Genomic DNA, 22,476 nt, shown 5'->3' on the forward strand with positions numbered 1-22,476 from the left:
TTAAATCATAAAAATAAACTTAGTTTCAGAATTTTCCTGATAAATAAGCAAAGATTATTACAGTTTTAGGCACAAATTCAACTAGTAGATCCAAGCCTCCTATTTGAGTAACATCTGCAATAATCTTGTCATCGTTTCAGCCCCTCTATACACTGTTTTGTTTTGTTTGTTTTGTTTTGACCTCAGAAATCCTCCCCTACTACTTTATCAATTTATTGTATTCCATTGTGCTTATTTTTTAAGTTCATTTAAAAAGTTAGTAGAGTTATATCTTATGAGAATCCTTTGTATTTAAATTCACGCTAAACTTAAAGTGCAAAACCCATTAATTTTTACATGAAGTTCTTTTTCCTTTCCTCTCTCACCTTTTTCTCTCCTGTTCACAGGCAGATATTTTATCCCTATTTGTTCTTAGCAGGACACTAGCTCATGGCTCTACCAAGCACTGCTGTCCACTCCAGCAGAAGTGATTATAGTCTTCTGCAGGGAAGTTGCCTGGAGCAACTGGAGATCCTCTAGAGCCTGTTCTCTCCAATATTCATCCAACGTTTTCCTTCTGATAATGATGTTTTCTGCCTAAAAGACAGGTTTTACCTGGATGTGGATATTGGATAATTCTCTTCTCTCCTTCCCCACCCCAATCCCTTTGTCTTTATCTATTACTACACAAACCCATTCAAACCTAACTAAATAACTTGGATGATGTTTTTTGTTAGTGGATTTGGTGTGGCTTCTCTACCTAATCAGGTACAGATAAAATCTCAAGTGCAGATAGGAATCGTAGTCAAGTTCAATGTTCAGAGACTCTTTAATGCAGCTTTCAGAACCATGTGAAAGGCAAAGGATCTTCGTTTTCCAACCTATTTTTTCATATAGAAAGATTGGATGTGAACTAGGACATATGCTAAGTGAAATAAGCGAGACACAGAGGGACAAATACTACATAGCTACCACTTACAGGAGGAATCTAAAATCGTCAAACTCATAGAAGCAGAAAATAAAATGTGTTTGCTAGGGGCTGGGGGGAGGAGGAAACAGGGATGTTTCCGTGATGCCAGACGAATCAGTCCAAGAGATCTACTGTACAGTAGAGTGTCTATAGTTTACAATACTGTATTGTATACTGGAATGTTTGTGAAGAGGATAAATCTTATGTTAAGTGTTCTTATCACAAAAATAATAATAATAATAACAATTATTATTATTATAAATAAAAAGGGCGGGAGGAAACTTTTGGAAGTGGTGGGTATGTTCATGGCATAAGTCGTGGTTATGTTTTCACACATGCATCCTTATCTCCCAATTCATCAAGTTCTATACGTGAAATCAGTACAACTTTTTGTTTGCCAGTCATAACTTATAAAGTGTCTTTTCATAAAATGAAAGATTAAATATGGTATAGGACAGGGAGGAATTCACATGGAAGCCCATTTCATTTAATGAAGCTTTTTTTCTCCTTATTACTTAGTTTTCTCCTTATTACTTACATATATACAATTCCTGCCTTATCTTCTATGTGCCATATGTGAAATTAAACATATAGAAAAGACCTGTTGATCACCATTTTACATCACTAGTGATGTAAAAGAAGTTATTGTGCTACGCAAAATTATTTGATACAGCAGAAGAAAGCGAGGATCCTTAGAAAAGAAAGCTTTACCTTAATTCCAAATTTATGAAGAGAAGCAACCTCTAGCTTCATGCTTCATATCCTTTTCACTGATCTGATTAGACCCGCTAGGCTTGTGGTTTCTTACCCCCTGAGTTGTCTAGACTGGAGGTTGTCCCTTTGAGTCACTGCCTTTGAACTCTGTGGGGTGGCCCTAGGAGGTGAGAACCTCCCTAAATTTGGGGGCATCTGGGTTCATGGTTGTAAGCGGCTCATTTAAGTGCCAAGTAAGCTGGCACTGATGCCTGTGCTCCAGGTCCCCTGCTGCAGCACCACTGGGAAGAGTCAGGAGATATTCCGACCTGCCTGTAATTGTGAGACTGTGACGCAGGACCTATTCTTCCCTGCAACAAACTCACTCACCAAAGAAGCCTTCTTACGTAGCAGTTTTAGAGCTGTCATCACACGTTTGTCCAGGCCAGTTCACCAAATTTTGGAATGACTAAGATTTGTCAGAGAGGTCAAATGGACCCAGAAGAACTTCCTTGATGCGTAAGTCAGAGATTCCTTCCTGATAAGTCTATTTCAAAATCCTGCAGGATACAAGTTAACTCTGGAACCCTCTACAGGTTCCAAAACATTCCTGGAATACCTGAGAGGATTCAGGCTGAATTAGAACCTTTGGTCCCACTAATTAGTGGTTTTTAACCGTACCTGCCCAGTAAAATCACTAGAGAGCTTTAGCAAGCACTTACGCCTGGGTCCTCCCTACCTTCTGGAGATTCTGACTGAACTGAGCTGTGCTTTCCCAAGTAATCTAATGTGATCCCTTTAGTCCAGTGTTTCTCAGCTTTGGTGACATGTCAGAATTATCTAGGGAGCCTGTAAAATTCCTGATGTCCAGGCTGCACCCCAAATCAATTTAATGAGAATCTTTGTAGGTGGGACCTGGCATTAGTTTTTTTCTTAAGTTCCCCAGCTGGTTACAATATTTACCCAAGGCTGAGAGCTAGAAAAACCTAGAAAAGGAAAACCTTCCATATGTCTAAAAGCTGGCTTCTTGCCTTCTCTCCAATTTACTTGGGTCTCTGATTGCTCTAACACTGTCGACTGAAGAGTTGTAATACAGCTGAGTCACAAGGGAAAATATATGTTCAGGTGCTCTGGGTTACACAGAAATGAAAGTGATAGTTCAGATGAGGATTTACAAAATAAGTAAGAGATGTACCTGTGGCAACAAATTAAGTTATTAGCGCTTCATAAGTGCCAGGCACTTTTATTAGCACCCCAAAAAGAGGAAACCCATAAAATGAAAAATCATCTTTAATATTAGACTTCTCAAAGATTATTTTCAAATCTGCTCTGCAGCATCTTATCCATCGTCTGTAAGTTAAATCCTTGACAATTTACTTAAGGGAATGCTGGCCATCGTTGCCACAGGATTCCATCTTACCCATAATTCTAGGATTTTGGTTCAACTCCATAGACATGTTTCTCATCATCTATTTTTGAAAGGTGGCGTTATCCTTGCTTTCTTGTTTTTTACTTTGATAATATGAATTATTGTTCCTTTAGATAACTTGTTAAGAACTGTCTGGAGCATAAGCAAGTTTACATCTCCATGTTTAGAGGTGATATGTATATTTGCTAGCTATTTGCAGAGATTGTTGTTGTTAAGTAGGAGTTTATCCAAAGAATTGTTGACAATTGTGTCGCTGAAGATTTTATAGCCGAAGTCAAATCCAACAACACTGTTTATTTGCTTTTTTCCAATTGTTAGGCCATATCCCATCACAGTCTAACAATCCAAAAAAGAATATTGCCAAATCACTGGCCCAGTTTTCAGAAAGGCTAATCCTTTCCTTTCTATGGAATTTAGAATGCTTAACTATAACAAGCGAGGCGTACTTTTTCTTGAACTGATGGTTTATGACAATTAAGGATTTCTCCTTAAAAAGAATGAATGATATTAACCATTGTTAAGAAGAGCGAACCTTTTTAGTAATTGGATACCAACAGCAAGAAACTCATCCTGAGGGACTGAGTTCTCCGTTCCACATCTGTCTCTCAGGGCGTTTGTCTGTCGCCCAGTGCACTGCTGCTGTCTCTCACTCGGCACCTCAATTCCCAGCTTAAACAGCAGTGTTATTTCTGTCAGGTGTGGAGTGATTGCTTCTGTCTGCTGATGGCGGCCTGGTCCAATGACTATCTGAATTCACCCTCTGGGCTTGTCCCCAACGGGAGAGTTCTGACAACAGAAGGGGAAGTATTGGCTATCCATTGCCAGTCCTTTTATGATGTGATTAATCCTCTCCTTCTGCAGAGAACATGATATTTCATTTTGGAGGGACATTTTATGCTTTTAATACCCTTATTATTAGTTCAGGTTAGGTTCTAGTTTCATCACTTAGAAACCTACTGTAAGGCTAAATGTGGAGCCACCAGAGAGAACAAGTTCAGATGAGAGGCTTTCTTGCCTCCCGGATAACCATAGTACGCAGTGTCAGGACCAGGTCTCCTCGAACAGCCCCTCTCCTCTGAAGAGTCAGAGATGTGGTCCAGCATATCATGGCATGAATGGACTCCTACATTTACACAGTTTGGGTCTAGCTTATATGTCTATTAATATCAGTCTTAATTCTGTTGGGTTTAAGAAAATGGGTACAGATTTTCTGCAATTTACTCACTCTAACATAAATTTAAAATGTTTCACAAGACGACACTATAATTAAGATAAGACTGAAGTGACACCTTCATAACCCAAAATAGCTTAAGAAATTTTTTTAATTCCCTGAGATATGAGATACAAACTATCATATCCACCTCCCTACCACCCCCTTTCTCTTTCTCCACACCTTCTATCTACTACCCAAGCCCAATACCTTCTGGAAACAGAATTTCACACCCAGAGTATCCATCTCCCCTACTCAGTCCAGTATATTGTATTAGGAATACCTTATAAACTACCTTCTAATGAGAAGAAGCTATGCTTATGCTGGTGAAGTAAGCAGCCCTTCAAGAGTCATTAAGATGCTCAGGTCCCTTTCCTTTCATTCAAAGCAAAGCCATGAGAATGCATTTATCATAACTCAGAGAACAATTATGCTTCACATAGCTGACATCTAACTTTTCATGCAAAATGTTATCATCTAAGAAATTTAAATCTATACCATATTAAAAGACCTCCAAAGAAGGGTGTTTACCGTAACAACCTGTTAACAAATTTAAGAGATCAGAATATTGAAAATGAAATTCAGAATTTGATTCTGATCTTTATCACTTTCTGGACTCTGCTGCATTTTATTCTAGTAGACAATCTAATTACTTTTTAACTCATTTTCATGAAAATTGGAAGGAAACATCTTTTGTTCATTTGCTCATACATTCAATTAATGACTGTGGAACGTAAACAATCTTCATAGTTGTGATTTCAAGTTTCTCATCGTTGACTTTTTAAACAAATTCTGTTGAGCCTTTTCTTTGTACTTGGATTTCTGTGTACCCAGATACAGTAGCTTCAACTTCACACAAGTCAATTTGCATGTTTTATGTATGGGGTATTCACTCCTAAAATTAGTAAGTCTGCCCCTTAAATAATAGGAAATACCAACCATTGTCATCCCAATAAATTTCAATTAAAAAATAATCATAATAGGAAATAACTATCAGAATTGTCTTCTAATAAGTTATTCTCCATATATTTTTCAATAAAGTTTTTCCTACTCTGTTTTAGGATTTCCTATAGACAACAGTAAATTAGCATCTTTCTAACTATGGAGAAGCCTGATTGGCTCCTTCTTCAATAAGGATAGCCGCACAGCTTGATAACAGTTTTAGAGCTTACTTTAAGGATTCCAATGTAAGTTTCCCTTTCCAGGAGAATTTACCAGATCAAGAAATACACACACACACACACACACACACACACACACACACACACACATGGCTTATAGAAGTGAAGGTTGTTTATATAATATATATCATGTATTTTAGTACTTTGGTATTGTGACATTTTAATTTATAATGATATAAAATGTCTTTTTTTCTTCCTTTCTCCCTTTCTTTTTCTCTCCTTTCTTTGTTTCTTTCTTTTTTCTTCCTTTATTTCTTACTGTAGAATTAGTGTTAGAGGAGAAATGGCTTACCAAATTGGCTTTATGGTTACTCAAGGTTAGTGCTAAATTGTGTTTCAAAAATAACTTTAGCATTTTGTGTATATTTCAAATGCTTGTGTTTAATGGTTTAAGAAATTTTAACACAACTTATATATGTGAATGCATTCCTACTATAAGTATTTTGATTCCAAATAATTATGCATATTATTCATTTTTACTGGATTTTACATCTTATTTTTCACATTATAATTATTTGACAAAAGAAGTCAAAAGGAATTAGTCAGTATATAGAATAATTATACAGTGTTTAGGTTTGATAACCTTATGACTACAATTTGAAATTAGTTCTGACAGCTCATCTAATCATTGAGATAATATTCACTTTCCTCTCATTCAATGTGTATGTTAATTATTTAATAAGTACTTCTATTTTTCACATTTATGTTATATATTCTGTGGTTTAGAATAGACTGTAAGACCTAGAAGGCATATTGGAAACCATCTGGATATATCCCACAACCTACAGATGAAAAAATTAAGAATCAGAAAAAGTAAGAAATGGTTCCGTAGTCATTCACAGACAGGGATTGGACCTATGTGTCATAATTTCCACCTGAGCTGTGTCTTCCCCAACAGGTTCCATTATCGAGGATAAATTTCAATAACTTCTAAATCAATTGATTATAAGCCAAATTCTGTTGCTCACATAATAGTGGCTAACCACAAAACTTTCCTCCAAATAGTTATTTCCCTAGCTAAACTTTAGTATAATTAGAACAATATTCTAAGACTAACATGATAACTTTATTAATATCTGTAATTATAAACCACAACTGTTAACAATCCATTAAAATGGCCTTAACATTCTATATCAATTATAGTTAAAAAGATTTCATTTTCATATTGGAAACATAATTCCCCAAATTCCTGTTTATTGGTTCATTAGTTAAGAAGCCTAAAAACCATTCATTAAACAAACGACAAAAGTTTTAAGTATTCACTGCAAGCCTGGCACTGTTCTAGGCAAATGTTTACACCATCATCCCCATAAATTCTTTTTCAATTGACTTTAACACATAATGTTATAAGATAATATAATAATAACATTGTTCAAGTGCTAGTAATACAAACAAAATTTATTTTCCCTCAGGGATTTTTAAAATTCGAATGTATATGTTGAGATACATATTTTACCCCATTAAATTTCATACTATTGAAATTGGTTACTAATCATAACTGCTCAATTATAAATCCAACTCTGATATTTCAACATGAAAAGAATAACTGATTCTTGAGGAAAATGTAAGGCTTACTAACTGAAAATCATGTAATTAACATCTCTTCCAACTCACTTTTATTTCTTCTTTCACATTTACATTTCTCTTAAGGTAACAGAACTATGGCATAGAAGAGCTAGACAAAGAAAATGTTAGGAGGAACCTGTTTTTTTGCCTAGGTAAATAATTAAGCACTCCAATGCAGGCTCATTATGAACAGATGAGGACCACAGATTCCGCTCTGTTTTATAATGATACACAATTGCACAAGTCACAGATTAAGTATTTCACATCACAGAAATATTCTTTCAAAGGAAATCAAATTATTTTTAAAAAATAAATTCTCTATGCCTCAAACTAATAAGTCGTTTTTGGTGAGCATTTATTGAGTACTCTATTAAAGTTCCTAATGAGTTTTGCTAGCAGAATATAAATCATATTTCAGGGTAAATAATATCATTTACATTTTGCTTAATTTATGAGCATTTTGAGATTAGGACATGGAGACTATATTTTCAAATTGGCTGGGTTTATCAGCTCCAACTATAATATTAGTAAATTTGCCCTGTTCCAAGAGATTTTTTTAGGAACAAAGTTCAAATACCCAATTTAGAGAAATTAGAAGATATTTAATTTTTTTCCAAAAAATAAGAAATGAAACTAAGAAAGCATGTGACTTAAAAATTGAACTTTTCACAGATTGTTAAGGTTCATAAGCAGTTCTGTAAAGAAAAGATGTTACTTACTGTAATTGTTCTTCATCTCTTGGGTCCCTTTGACTTTGCCTCGTTTATCAATTCTCAGATACCACTGTGTTCGACAGAAGAGTCTTCTCACTCTTATATCCCCTCCTTCCATGTAATCATAACTTCTTGTGTGTCGCTCGGGGCTGGAACAGTTCACATTGGTAGCCATTTGCTCTGGAGTCATGTCATTGCAAGCTAAAGATATAGTGCCCACGAGACAGATAATGTGAAAGCATGAACTGTAGAGCAAAGTTGGCAGGATCCATGTCAGTATCCATTTGCGCATTATAGTGTAGTGCTCCGGGTTTTCATGAATAACATAATGAAAATTAAATCTTGAGTTGATTGTTGCCCCTAGGTCATTGACCTCTTCCTATCTGTGAATTGTAGGTTGATTTAAGAAGGAGTAGTTGCTCTTTCCAAATTGTTAGCCTTATCCTTTTAGTTCCTGATAACAATACAGGATTCCTCCTTTTAAAACTCTGTTGGTATATCCTTATACAAACAGGTTGTAGGAAGCTCAGTTGCTGCGACGCTGTTTGCTACTTGACTTCTGTTTGCAATGAGAGATTAAGAATGGGGAGGGAAGGAGAGAGGAAGATGAAAAATTGTATGTAGAAATTTCATTAGGTAAATAGTATTGTAACATGCAGGGTAGTTTATACTGTGAAGGTACATGTAAAACAGGTTTCACAGGATGTCAATATCTTTACCACTCTCTATATAGATTTATAAAAGTTACACATTGGTAGAGATAAATCAGAATATGATTGTACCATTCATTCTAGTTGTTATTTGATACGAAACATCCTGCAATTAGAGCTATTGGTTTAAATTAAGTTCTGCAATGACTATTAACAAAGTAAAAATGCTTTCCCTGGATTTCTTTATTATATGCTTTCACGTGTGTGGTTAATCAATTATTTTCTCCTCGACTGCCCACATTTCTGAAGTTAAATGTCAGAATTGTTCTGGAGAACTTCGACCTTATCTTTATGTAAGTTGTACAGCATAATTACTATAGATAATTACATGGCTCAAAAAGTCTGGTAACTTTACTTTTCCCCTCAGTACTAAAATCAGAGAAAGAGGTAAACTACTAGAAAACATTCAGCATTATTTTTAAAGACAAATAACAGTAACTTACTTGTTCTGTTGATAACAGCTGGACACACAAGAATCCCATGTCTGTCGTCTGCCTTGTGCAACTTGAGCCTCTCTACTGTAGCTACAAACTATTTCTCAGCTGAGAAATTCTCCAGCAGAATCATAATTGTTTCCATAAATCAACAGGCAAGAGGATTTCTCTCTGTGTGTGAGTGCGTATATGCTTGTGTGTATGTGTGTGGAGCCTTTTATTCAGGGCTTTTCGATAAATACCTTTGCTGACCTCATTGGAAGCAATTAAAACTTAACCAGTGAGCTGTTAGTTGAATACAACAGCGAGAATAAAGGAAGCCTGTATAGTATTCATTCAATGGTCATGAGAGGGAGCTATGAACATGGTTTATGCTTAAATCTACAAGTGGGTATCTACTTTGTTGAAACAGCTCTCTGATTCTGAAGCAGTTACAAGGGGAAAGGAAATTTTTCAGACCATCTTAACAGCATAGCAGTTGTATATAAGTTGAAAAATATTCCTTTGAACAATTACATAAAAGGGATTTTTAATAGTTAGAAAATCTTTTCCATAGCTTTATGATACATGCATTTCCATGATTGCTCCTTTGTGCTCAGAATGTTAGAATAAAACTACTCATATGTCTTAACTCACATCTTAGTCTCCTAAAGCAATATATAGTTAAATCAAGAGTATATCTCTTCATACAGAGATATTTCACCATTGTGTATGCATTTATGTCTTATATTCCTAGACGGAAAGTGAGAAGACCTAGGTTCTTATTTGAGTTGGGCCACTAATTACCAGTCTGACCTTGAGCAAGTCACTTGACATTCCTGAGTCTCAGCTGCTACATTTGTAAAATTTGTGTATTAGTCTAAACGATTATATGGTGCCTTGTAGTTTTAAAATTCTGTGACTTGTACTAACTACTGACATAAGGAAGAGGATACAAAACTTAAAAATGAAGAAAATGGTTTTTCACTGGTTATCAATATGTGTCTTTTGCCTGAATAGCAACATTGGCACAATAAATAAATATTAATTTGGGGATGGACTTATAAGAACTATAGTTAATATAAATAAGAGAAAGCTTTTTTACTTTCCAACATGAATTCTTGTCCCCTTTACTTCTTGTTCTGGCACACATATAGTAGTGTTCTAGTGTTTTATTAGATATTTGTTGCAGAATAATTGCATTGTTGATCTAAATCAGTATTTAGGAATATATATTAAAATTATCTTTCCCATGTTAATACCCCCAACACACACACACACACACACACACACACACACACACCCCACTTAAAATGCACTATTTTGCCACCAGGTGGTGCATGTAGACCAAATAGGAAAAGGAAATTAAATCCTTTCATTTGGATTATAGCTTATGTGATTTCCCTTTGTGTCTATGTTTTTGGGGAACAGAATCAAGAGCACAGACTACTTGAAGTGTACCTAGGTGTGGGGACAGAGCCCCAAAAAGCAGTTTCCAGGCTCTCGGCCTCACATAGAAGGGTGCTGGCTCAGGTAGTAAATGGCCATCGACTGTGATCAAATGGCCAGCAGCTGTGGCTAGTTGGCCGTCAGCTGTAACCAGTGAGCCATTAGCCATGAATATAACTGCCGTGGCTAGGCTAGGAGAAGAGGCTAAAAAAAAAGGAAGAAGGGGGAGCTAGAAGAAGATGGTGGCTGAGTCTGCAAGCGGCACATAGAGGGTTGAGAATTGTGTGGTTTCTGGTTCCTGTGTCTCCAAACCAGTCGCCAGTGAGAATATAGTGGTGTGACTCCCCTACCTATGGCTCCGTGGGTGTTCCTTTTTGGCCTCACCATATCCTGCGTTCTTGTGTGGGGGGCGGGACCGGAGACCCCGCCGGACGCCCCGCACGACACTTGGCGAAGTCGGCAGGATCCCCTGCACTACACATGGCGCAGCGAGCAGGGTATGGTGTCGGCCAAAGCTCCCCGAAGGGCAGTGGAGCAGTTTGTGCCTATGAACACTCAGTTGCAGGAAGACCAGGAGAAGCAGCTGCCTGAGAGCTGGACCCCCGTGGAGGGGTGGGAAGACATCCACGGTTCCCCGACCAGCGGAGGCCAGAGAAAGCGAAGGTTGTTGCGGCCCTGTGAGCTGGGAAGTGCTTGCTGAGGCAGCCCGGATGCAGGACTTGTAGTCCCAGGAGGAATGGCTTGCTGAGTCCTCCGTGGGAGCTGAGGGTGAGGTCAAGGTCATCCCTCACCCACAGGACAGCCCTGGCGAATGACTATGGACTATGGGGAATTGCCTTCCATCCCGAATTTAATGGACAGCTTGACTGTTTGTTTGGGAACATACCACCATGTAGTGGAACTGGCGGATGTTTGCTATTGTGTCTTGACCGGCCACCATTGAGAATATGTAAGCACCTTGACTGTGAGCCACTATTGTTCCAGCACGGTACCCTGAGAGGCCCAGAGAGAGTGGCGGTGCCCTGAGAGGCCCTGGCTGTGTCCAGAAAGCCGGGCTGTGCCCAGAGAGAGTGGCGGTGCCCTGAGAGGCCCTGGCTGTGTCCAGGAAGCCGGGCTGTGCCCAGAGAGAGTGGCGGTGCCCTGAGAGGCCCTGGCTGTGTCCAGGAAGCCGGGCTGTGCCCAGAGAGAGTGGCGGTGCCCTGAGAGGCCCTGGCTGTGTCCAGGAAGCCGGGCTGTGCCCAGAGAGAGTGGCGGTGCCCTGAGAGGCCCTGGCTGTGTCCAGGAAGCCGGGCTGTGCCCAGAGAGAGTGGCGGTGCCCTGAGAGGCCCTGGCTGTGTCCAGGAAGCCGGGCTGTGCCCAGAGAGAGTGGCGGTGCCCTGAGAGGCCCTGGCTGTGTCCAGGAAGCCGGGCTGTGCCCAGAGAGAGTGGCGGTGCCCTGAGGCTGTGCCCAGAGAGAGTGGCAGTGCCCTAAGAGGACCTCGCTGTGTCCGGGGAGACTAGTGGTACCCTAAGAAGTCCAGGAAGTCTGGCTGTGCCCAGGAGTACTGGTGGTGCCCTGAGAAACCCTGGCTGTGCCCGGGGAGACTAGTGGTACCCTAAGAAGTCCAGGAAGTCTGGCTGTGCCCAGGAGTACTGGTGGTGCCCTGAGAAACCCTGACTGTGACCAGAGAGCTTGGCTGTGTCCAGGAAATAGCATTCACCTCCAGGTTCCTCGCACAGGGCCCCTCGCGGAAGACGCTTGTCGCGTAGATTGTGAGGCGAGAGCCTGTAGGGGTGGAGTGTGGGGACAGAGCCCCAAAAAGCAGTTTCCAGGCTCTCGGCCTCACATAGAAGGGTGCTGGCTCAGGTAGTAAATGGCCATCGACTGTGATCAAATGGCCAGCAGCTGTGGCTAGTTGGCCGTCAGCTGTAACCAGTGAGCCATTAGCCATGAATATAACTGCCGTGGCTAGGCTAGGAGAAGAGGCTAAAAAAAAAGGAAGAAGGGGGAGCTAGAAGAAGATGGTGGCTGAGTCTGCAAGCGGCACATAGAGGGTTGAGAATTGTGTGGTTTCTGGTTCCTGTGTCTCCAAACCAGTCGCCAGTGAGAATATAGTGGTGTGACTCCCCTACCTATGGCTCCGTGGGTGTTCCTTTTTGGCCTCACCATATCCTGCGTTCTTGTGTGGGGGGCGGGACCGGAGACCCCGCCGGACGCCCCGCACGACACTTGGCGAAGTCGGCAGGATCCCCTGCACTACACTAGGTACTCTATAAGCACCAGATATTGAAATTTTTAAGTTTATTAGGGCAAAGGAGGTTGGATTCTTCTATAATTGCATCTGTTGAAAACTAGAAGTCTGCAAAATATTCTATCATGTATTTCTCCAAAAGGAAAAAGAGAAGGAAAGAAAGTATGATGCTACTGTATTCTGAGTCATACCCCCATTATTTTTGCAGTAATGAGCAGGATCAGAATTCCCAGGACTTGGGTATTCCCTCTAACTAAATGAAAATTATTAACCATCAGTTCGTGTGTAAAGATATTCAAGAGCTACTAAATCCATCTGTTCCACATTGACCCTACAGGTTTTAAATTAAGAAACTAACAGTTTAGAAGTCAAAATTTTTCTAAGTAAATGCTCAAGGTTTAAGTAAAAGAAATGGATAGTTTGTTCTTAAAGAGTGCTTGGTGTTTCCTTAAAATCTGCAAGATAGGGTTAATTATAAAATTGGAAACTAGGTATGAAATTGTGATCTATGCACTTGAAGTTCATTAGATGCCATTGCACTCTGTGATTTGAAAATGTGATCTCAGTAATATTAATGAATGGATTAATCTCAACAAGGGAGCGATATTTAAATCCTTTGATTATCTGTTTCCTTAATGAAGAATAATCAATTCAAGATGGGCCCACAATCTGTTTCACTAGCACCACAGCTGTAATAGAGAACTTCACTTACGACCTTATTATATTTATACTCAAGAGGGATTCTCTAGAAACCAAGCATAACTTAGGTATCTCTAGATGAAGTAAACCTCTGTGTTTTTTCACTTTCTTAGTAGTAATAATGTTAACAGGTGTTTATTGCTCTTGTTTTAATGTACATATAATGATAGGTTAACCACAGAAATACTTTGAAAAAGTATCTCTTTTGTTGTTTCCAGATTGAGTTAACTTCATTTTTAATTGGAAGCACCTCCATCTCTTGAGGTTTAAAATTGTAAAACAAAGTTTTCTTGCCTATTCCTAAAAATTGACTTAAAAAAAAAAAATGTCCTTAGAAAGTAAAGATTAGCACCTGTGATTCTCCAAAAGGAAAGAATGCCTACTACTCGTTGTGGGGACAGAGCCAGGAGTGCAGTTTCCAGGCTCTCGGCCTCACGTGGAAAGGTGCTCACTCAGGTAGTAAATGGCCATCGACTGTGATCAAATGGCCATCAGCTGTGGCTAGTTGTCCATCAGCTGTAACGAGTGAGCCATTGGCCACTAATATAACTGCTGTGGCTACGCTAGCAGCAAATGGGGGCTAGCAAGAAAAATGGGGGCTAGCAAGAAGATGGTGACTGAGCTAGCAAGCGCGGATTGCAGCTAGTGAGGGGAGTCGGTCGGTTGGCAGAAAAGCGGACAGCAGGTCGCACGTCGTGTGAATCCAGCCTCCAGTGAGACTATAGTGGTATGACTCCCCTACCTATGGCTCCGTCGGTGTTCCTTTTTGGCCTCACCATATCCTGCGTTCTTATGTGGGGAACAGGAGCTGAGACCGCGCATGACACCCCATGTGATACTTGTCTAGTTTTACTTGGGGATAGAACATATGAAAAGACTATAGAGAATCTATTTCAGTGAATATCATGAAAACGTTGGCAGTTATTAAAGTGATAATTAACCATGTACTTTGACTTAAGCAACTTCCGTTATAGCCCTACTTCATGCAGAGGTAAATGATAGAAAATTACTTTTCTTTAATGAATTTTGTATTTCAATAATGAATTTTAAATGTATGCCATATTCATAAGTATATATAATATAATTGATAGAAAGGAATATCATTAAATATTTTCATTACCTTCATTCTTACATCCTATCCTATTCCTCATCCTCCTAGCTCCCATCCTTTCCCCAAAATATAGGTAATCATTGTTATTAGTTTCTTGCCTATCTTTCCAGAGTTTCCTAAGCACATGCAAATTGAATACATATGTATGTATATATACTGTTCCTCTTTTTATACAAAAGAGAGCATACCATACACAATGTTCTGTATGTTGCATTTTTTATGTATTAAAAATAGATAATCTTCCTATCTCAGTATCTAGGCAATTTCTTCACTTTTAACAAGTGCATAGTACTCTGTCGAATGGGTATATCACAGTGTATTTTACTAGCCTTCAATTGATGAATAATTTCATTTTTCCAGTATTTTTCTATTACAAAATAGATGCTGCAGTGAATAAAGTTATAAATGTGTCATTTTTTACTGTGCAAATATATCTGTAGGAGCCATTTCCAGAATTTCTCTGGGTCAGATGGCATATATATATATATATATATATATATATATATATACACACACACACATATATGTATGTATATATATATGTATATATATATATGTTATTTAGATAGATATTGCCAACTTACCCTTTACAATCCCATTAGTAGTACATAACAGTGCCTGTTTATTTGACATAGTTATCAGTTTTGGGGTTTTGTTAATCTAACAGATGAAAATGGCATTTTACTGTAGTTATCCCTTGCATTTCTTATCTTATGAGAGACAGTGATCATCATGGACAATATTACAAAGAAAAAATATGAGTATCTACAATAGGTAGTGATAGGGAAAGTTTCCCTACAATAATGCCAGTAGAGCTGCAATATCAAGGGTACCTGGGAGTTAACGAGATGAGGGGGTATCTGTAAATACACAAGGACCCTTGTTGAAAGACAGCATGTCTTTTTCTACAATGAAACACCCGTGTGGCTCTAGTAGAGAGAATGAGAGGGACTGTGGTGCATGACGAGGCTAGAGAGGAAGGCAGAGTGGGGTGGGCTAGGTGGAGGGGTTTGATCTTTTTCCTAAGAGCGATAGGAAGCCACTGTAGTGTGTTAAGTAGAAGAGTGACATGATCAGAATTGCATTTCCTGCCTCCGTCTGGCCCAAACTTATTTAATTCCTATTAGCAAAATAAGTTTACGAAATAGTAAATTGTGTTCATTTACCCTATTCTTTCTGTTCCTCTCATTTTGTAAACCATAGTCAGATTTTGTGATTGGAAAGGGAAGATGGGGAGGAAAGTCATATTTACTTCCTGATGAGGTAAAGCCTAAATCCTTTTTAAAGGATTGTGCTAAGTGCTGTGCGAAGACGGGAAGCATGAAAGTGACTTTGAGAAACAGCTCAGGGAAGGTAGAGTCCGTAGACCAGAGAGCACAGAGAACAAAGTCCATTTGGGGAGCTCCTATATTTCTGGTTATACCACAGAACATAGAAGAAGCCAAAAGGCCCCAGAGAGTAAGGACTGCCTCTTGTGTCTAAACAGATGGGCCCATAAGCTCCCCTCATAAAGATTTCCCATGTTCTAAAAGAAATCTGGAAGCAGCAAGGAGCCCAGACCTGAAGGAACTGTGTTAACAGAGTCAGTGAACACCCAGACGTAACCAAAGTAGACAAATGACTCGACAACTAGAGGCCCTGGCCTTGGCCGTAAATCAAACCCTTGTACCCTAGCCTATCTTGAAGCAGAACAGGGAAATCCCAATATCATTGAGGTTAAGTTTTCCACAACTGGGAGTGAGGGGATGAAATTCTCAAAGTTGAAGCTAGGTTTATTTATAAACGTAAATTTATATGTAATTTCTTGCGAGAGTGTGGTTCAAGATTTATTTCCACTACATTCCCACAGCTGTCGTCACACTACAGATTTATCTTCGTCTTTTCTTCTGTCAGTCCCTTGCTATAAATTTAGCCTCAACTTTGGATCATGCCATACAACCAACAGTACTTATTTCCTTGATTCATCCACTAAACAAATATTTATCAAATAGCTACTTGGTGCCAGATGTTGTCCTCGACCTTTGGAGATACAATGGCGAACATTCTGGAAGTGATCTCTGCCCTTACAGAGTATGCATTCCAGTAAAAGAACAAACATAAACACGTAGATCTGCGGTATGAATAGGGAGTGGGATGGGGTGGAGATATTAGGATACAAAGAAGGTGTTCAAGGAGAGGGAGGTATGGAGGTAAATGGGTACAGGGACCTAGTTTAAATGGGAAAGGCCTATCTGGGGAGGTAAATTTTCATCTTCCAAGAACAGGAATGACTTGGTATGTTCCAAGAACTGAAAGAAGGCCAATGTGAAGGAAGTACATGAACAATGGGGAGAGTAGTGAGAGATAAATGAAACGGAAAAAACAGGCAGGGGGTAGATCGTAAAGAACTTTAAAGGTCATGGTAGTAGGAATTGGGTTTATTTTTCGGGTAACAGGAAGTTGGACTACAGGCATGTCTACTCTAGACCTGATAGACCTGGTCAAAGACAGTCATTTAAACTCTGGAGTAAAATCCCAAAAGTGATTGAGCAAGCCTGCGGTCCCTATAAATCCTCAGTTATGTAAACTTTGTGCTTACTCTTGGCATAATGCCCTAACATTTTAAAACTAACTGTATATAAGATACGAAGTCTGAGTCATATGCTCAAAATTGTGGTGTGCCTGTGACTCAACTATATAAATATCTCAGTTTACAAATGTAATTGATTCTTTGTGTCTGAGTCTCTAAAAATTTATGTCTTATTTAATTTTATATTTACAAAAAGTTCTCTAAATCGAAAATTAAAGTTCTTCGAATTATATTATTAATTCATTAGGTTACTGTGCATCTTTAGACCTGGAGCAAGATCTTTAGTTCGGGTAATTCTTTTTTCAATTTGGAGATTTCTATATAGTGAAGTTATATAATTCACTCTTGATTGCCTTGATTCCCTTCACATCGATGCTTAACTTAAGCAAAGAATCAGTCTCCTTGATTAAGTGCTGTATGTTAGCGACTGGTTTTGACAGCCTAGTGCCACTCAAAAGTTGAAAAGTGTTATACTGGGTAAGGAGAGAGTTTTGCCTCAACCCTAGGAAAACATGAAAAATGACAAAGACCCTGTGCAGTTATTATATTCTTTGCTTTAAATTGTCATTCTTTGGTTCCATATTCATTGTCTGCAGAGCAAAGCAGCAAAATGAGACATAAAACTAGCAGCAACAATTTTTTTCAAAAATGTTTTATGGGTGTCAATGTGTTAATAACAAAATTGGTTTAATTTTTAATTCATTAGCTTTACAATCATGATTTTTCAGCACCAGATGAACTATTTAAATGTGAGAGGACGAAGCACAATAAGGATAATTATGATAGTAAAAATGGAGAAGAAAGTTGCAGACTCCACATCTGTGGTATAAAGATACATCCTGCAAAAAGCCAGGCATTTAGTAAAATACAGATTTCTGTAAAATGGGGGGCTAAACAAATAATTCATGCATAAAGAAAGGCGGTTCACACTTCTCCTTAGGCTTTTCTTCAAACTAAATATTTATGCTGTCTTTAAATTTTAATCATATTTTCCCTTCAATGGTATTTAATATTAATTCAGTCATAGTGAGTTCTTCTTATTTCTCTAATTGGTTCAAAAATTTATCAATTCTACCACCACAACTTCTTCCACACCTGTTTCTTCTGATCAGTTATCATGTTCACATCCTAAGTCAACTAATCATTATCTCTCATGTCAACTCTATTCCTAATCCATCTCCTTGCACCTCCTCTCTCCAACCTCCAATCCATTTTATTATCAGGTTAATCTTCCTAGAGCACTGTTGTAATCATGTTATTTTTCAGCTGCAAAGTCTTTAGTAACACTCCCACTTTTTCTGAATAAAACTCTAGTCTTCTTTTTCTAATATGGAAACTCCTGTTTCCAACATTCCACACACACACCCACCAAACATTGGACTCTCTCATGAGGTTTGGGGTGAAGGGAGATTCACCTAATCCCCACTTCTCATCTTGGTAGGGAAAAGGACTAACAGAGAAGAAACTCTCTCTCTCTCTCTCTCTCTCTCTCTCTCTCTCTCTCTCTCTCTCTCTCTCTCTTTCTCTCTCTCCTTCCTCCCTCCCTCTCTTCTTTCACCTGCCCGTCTTTCTCTCTTCCCTCTTATATCTTCTGACTCTGTGAGGGATCCAAGAGTCACAGAAGCAATCATCAAATATTTCCTTTGAAATTTTACATATTGAGTTGTCAATGATGCAATAAAATTCTTGGTCCTATTTATTCTGTTAACTCAGCTAATTACTTCATATCAACACTTACTATGTTTTAGGTAGTATGAAATATTATAGAGATATAATGTTCAATAATATAAGCAAGATCCCTGACTTCACATAATTCAGCTTAAATTATGGAGGTGGAGACAGATAATAAACATATAAAAACAATTCTGATGCTATCATAGGAGGAAATAAATAGATTACTATGGTAGCAAATAACAGAAAGGAGAGGGGAGAAGAGGTTTGAATTTGGTCACAAAAGGCCTTTCTGCAGAGGTGACATTTAATCTCAAATTTGAAGGAAACAGGGCATTGCAAGAAATGATAACAGGGAAAACAAAATTTCTGAGGTGAAAATGAGCTTGGTGTGTACTTGAAACTGAAAAATGACAATGTAACTGGATTATAGTGAATAAGGGGAATGTTAGGTGATGTAAGACAAATGTACATAGGATCTTGATACCAATGGTAGGGACTTTGGATTTGATCCTATGTATAATGGGTTATAATCAGTAAGAGATGTGACCATTCTGGAAACTTTGTGAAGAATAGTTTAGAGGATGGCAAAAGTTGAAGTAAGGAGATCAGTTAGAAGGCTACAATATAATCCAGGTTGGAAATGATGATAACTTAGACTAGGATTAGGGAAGAGAAATGGAAAGAAGTGTGCAGATAAACGTTGGAGACAAAACTTGATGATTCAATATGAGAGAAAAGGAAGAGTCAAGGTTAAGTTCCAGATGTCTGACATTTGTAACAGGGTATATAGTGGTGTCATTTGCAGAGCTGAGGAAGACTGGGAGAGGACCAGCATTGGAGGGGAGATCAGGCGGTTGGAAAGTTTAGGTGAGAGGAATGAAAACCCTACTCACTCTGGATCAGAGGGATCTAGACCTCTTACTCCCTTGAAAAGAAAACCAGTAAGCTTCTTTCAGATCAATTACCACAAAAGTGTGGAAGGAACTCTGGTGCAAAAGGAAATGTCTCCTCATGGCAGTATTAAACATTATGTATTTTGATGAAAATATTAAGGACCTTCCTCCCTCATTTTTCTAATTAAGAATTTGGAAAAATGGCGACGTGAGGTGAGCCTCTGTAAAGTTCCCTGGAATTTAAAACTAATAGAACAACAATAACTCCACAAAGGACTCCCTGCACAGCAGGCAGGCAAGACGAAGAGGCCCACTACTGAATTCACCTAAAGGTGGGCAAATCGCACGGGGGGGGGGGGGGGGGGGGGGCGGGGGAGGGAAGGGAGAAGTGCAGAGACGGAGCCCTGCGGGTGCAGGAAGCATACCTAGCTCAGTGCTCCGAGCTCACTGCATCCCGGAACTACCACAGCTGCAGGAGAGGGAAGAACTCAGACTGCTAGGGCTCCGCTTCTGGCCCACAGGGCTGAGGGGGCAGCATATAACACGCTGAACCCAATGCTCACAGCAGAGACCTCAGAGAAAAGACTGAGGGAAGAAAGCTGAAAATGGTGGTTTAAGCCCTCATTGTCGAGTAGAGAACGGAAGCCTTAGGCACTGAGACTAGCCGCCCCCTCCCAACCCTCCCAGAGCTCACCCCACCCCCACCTGGCCGGTGCTAGAAGCAGAACAGTAGCAGTGTCAGATCAAAAGAACAGAATATTTGTTGTTCTGAGAACTGTAGACCGCAGACACAGATTCGCTGCCCAACTAGTTCCGGCAAAGTGGAGGGAGCTGTGGAAGCAGGACCGGCTGTGGTGGTGGTCGCCGCCATTGCTCTCTGCCACCTTTCACAACTCACCCCGCCCCTGGCCCCACCTATCTGGGGGGATCCCTGCAGGAGTAAACAGAACTGCTGAAACATACGGGCTCTGAATCTGGTGCAGGAAGAGCTTTGGAACTTCAAAAGCTCTCCGCATACTCACACGGACACTGCACCCTGTGACCCAGGCGAACTATTAACAGAGGAGAAGCCCATCTCTCAGGGAATCCCCCCATTGTGTGAGAAGCTGGAATAGTGCAGAGTAACCATAGCACTACCGTGTGAGAGAGAAAAAAAAGGCTGCAGTCGGAGAGAAAATAAAACATTCTACCAACAAGTACTGGAAAACAAAAGAAAGACCTCTTATCAACCTGTTGCAGAAGCCACTCCTGTAGATGTCTAGGAAGAGAAATAATAAATCAGTAATTGCCATGAATAACCAAGGCAAGAAGACAGCTCAGAAAGAAAGTGAAAAGTCTCCAGAAAAGGAACTTAAAGATATGAAAATATGTGACTTAAATGACAGAGAATTCAAGATTGCAATTCTGAAAAAAACTCAACGAGATGCAAGAAAACACAGACAGGCAGTTTAATGAACTCAGAAACACAATCAAAGAACAACATGAGCATTTTACGAAAGAGAGTGAAATTTTAAAAAAGAACAAAATAGAATTTCTAGAGATTAAGAATTCAATAGAAGAAATTAAGAATGAAATAACCAGCTTAGGTAGTAGAGTTGACCAGCTAGATGAAAGAATCAGTGACATCGAACATAGAAACCTGGAAATGACACAGATGGAAGAAGAAAGAGACTTGAGACTTAAAAGAAATGAAAGAACTCTACAAGAACTTTCTGACTCCTTCAGAAAGAGCAATATAAGAATAATGGGCATACTAGAAGGAGAAGAAAGAGAGAAGGGAACAGAGAATATATTCAAACAAATTGTTGATGAGAACTTCCCAAACTTGTGGACAGAACTGGATCCTCGAATCCAAGAAGCAAATAGAACACCTAATTACCTCAATCCCAACAGGCCTTCTCCAAGGCACATTGTATTGAAGCTGTCTAAAATCAATGACAAAGAAAGAATCCTCAAGGCAGCCAGGGAAAAGAAGACGGTAACCTACAAAGGAAAGCCCATTCGATTATCAGCAGATTTTCAGCAGAAACTCTACAAGCCAGGAGGGAGTGGAACCAAATATTCAAACTATTGAAAGAGAGAAATCATGAGCCAAGAATAATATATCCAGCAAAGATATCCTTTAGATATGAAGGAGGAATAAAGACCTTTCCAGACATACAGAAGCTGAGGGAATTTTCTAATACATGACCTGCACTACAAGAAATACTAAAGGAGGCTATTCAACCACCATCAACAGGGACAATTTGTGGCAACCAAAACATAAAAAGGGGGAGAATAAAGGCCTGAACTGGAATATGGGAATGGAGAAAGTAAGCATGCTGAAGAAAATGGAATACTCTAAATATGAAATTTTCTTTTACATAAACTTAAGGGTAACCACTCAAAAAAAAATCCAGAACTGAAATATATACTGTAATAAAAAGAAGAAACAGAGGGAAACATCATAGAATACCACCACACAGAAATAATAGACAACAACAAAAAGGCAAAGAAACAAAGGAGACACAGCCTTACCAGAAAACTAAAGATAGAATGACAGGAAATCCTCACATATCAATAATCACCCTAAATGTAAATGGACTGAACTCACCAATAAAAAGGCACATAGTAGCAGATTGGATCAAAAAACTAAACCCAACCATATGCTGTCTCCAAGAGACATATCTCAGCTACAAGGACAATCATAGACTCAAAGTGAAAGGGTGGAAATTGACACTCCAAGCAGTTGGTACCCAGAGAAAATCAGGTGTAGCCATAATGATATCAGATGAAACAGACTTCAGGCTGAAAAAGATAACAATAGACAAAGATGGACATTTCATAATGGTAAAGGGGACTATACAAAAAGAAGACATAACAGTCATCAATAGTTATGCCCCCAATCAGGGAGCACTGGAATATACCAAGCAACTACTAACAGAACTAAAGGGAGAAATTGACCAAAACACAATTATACTAGGGGACTTAAATACATCATTGACAG

At 39.1% G+C, this 22,476-nt stretch overlaps 2 protein-coding genes across 2 annotated transcripts in view; one reads left to right on the forward strand and one right to left on the reverse strand.

Moving 5' to 3' along the window:
* The window catches only part of FGF7 (fibroblast growth factor 7), a 66,070-nt gene extending 56,916 nt beyond the window's left edge, over nt 1-9,154 (reverse strand). Inside the window, exons 1-2 of the mRNA XM_033108064.1 lie at nt 8,895-9,154; nt 7,748-8,300 (exon numbers count right to left, since the gene is read on the reverse strand). Coding sequence (XP_032963955.1) covers nt 7,748-8,033 — 286 coding nt within the window. The 5' untranslated portion in view covers nt 8,034-8,300; nt 8,895-9,154. The remainder of the gene's footprint in view (nt 1-7,747; nt 8,301-8,894) is intronic.
* FAM227B (family with sequence similarity 227 member B) overlaps nt 1-22,476 on the forward strand; it is a 192,873-nt gene that overhangs the window by 112,988 nt on the left and 57,409 nt on the right. The gene's annotated exons all lie outside the window — the stretch shown is intronic.

This window comes from Rhinolophus ferrumequinum, chromosome 6 (genome assembly GCF_004115265.2).
Source record: "Rhinolophus ferrumequinum isolate MPI-CBG mRhiFer1 chromosome 6, mRhiFer1_v1.p, whole genome shotgun sequence".
Taxonomy (NCBI): domain Eukaryota; kingdom Metazoa; phylum Chordata; class Mammalia; order Chiroptera; family Rhinolophidae; genus Rhinolophus; species Rhinolophus ferrumequinum.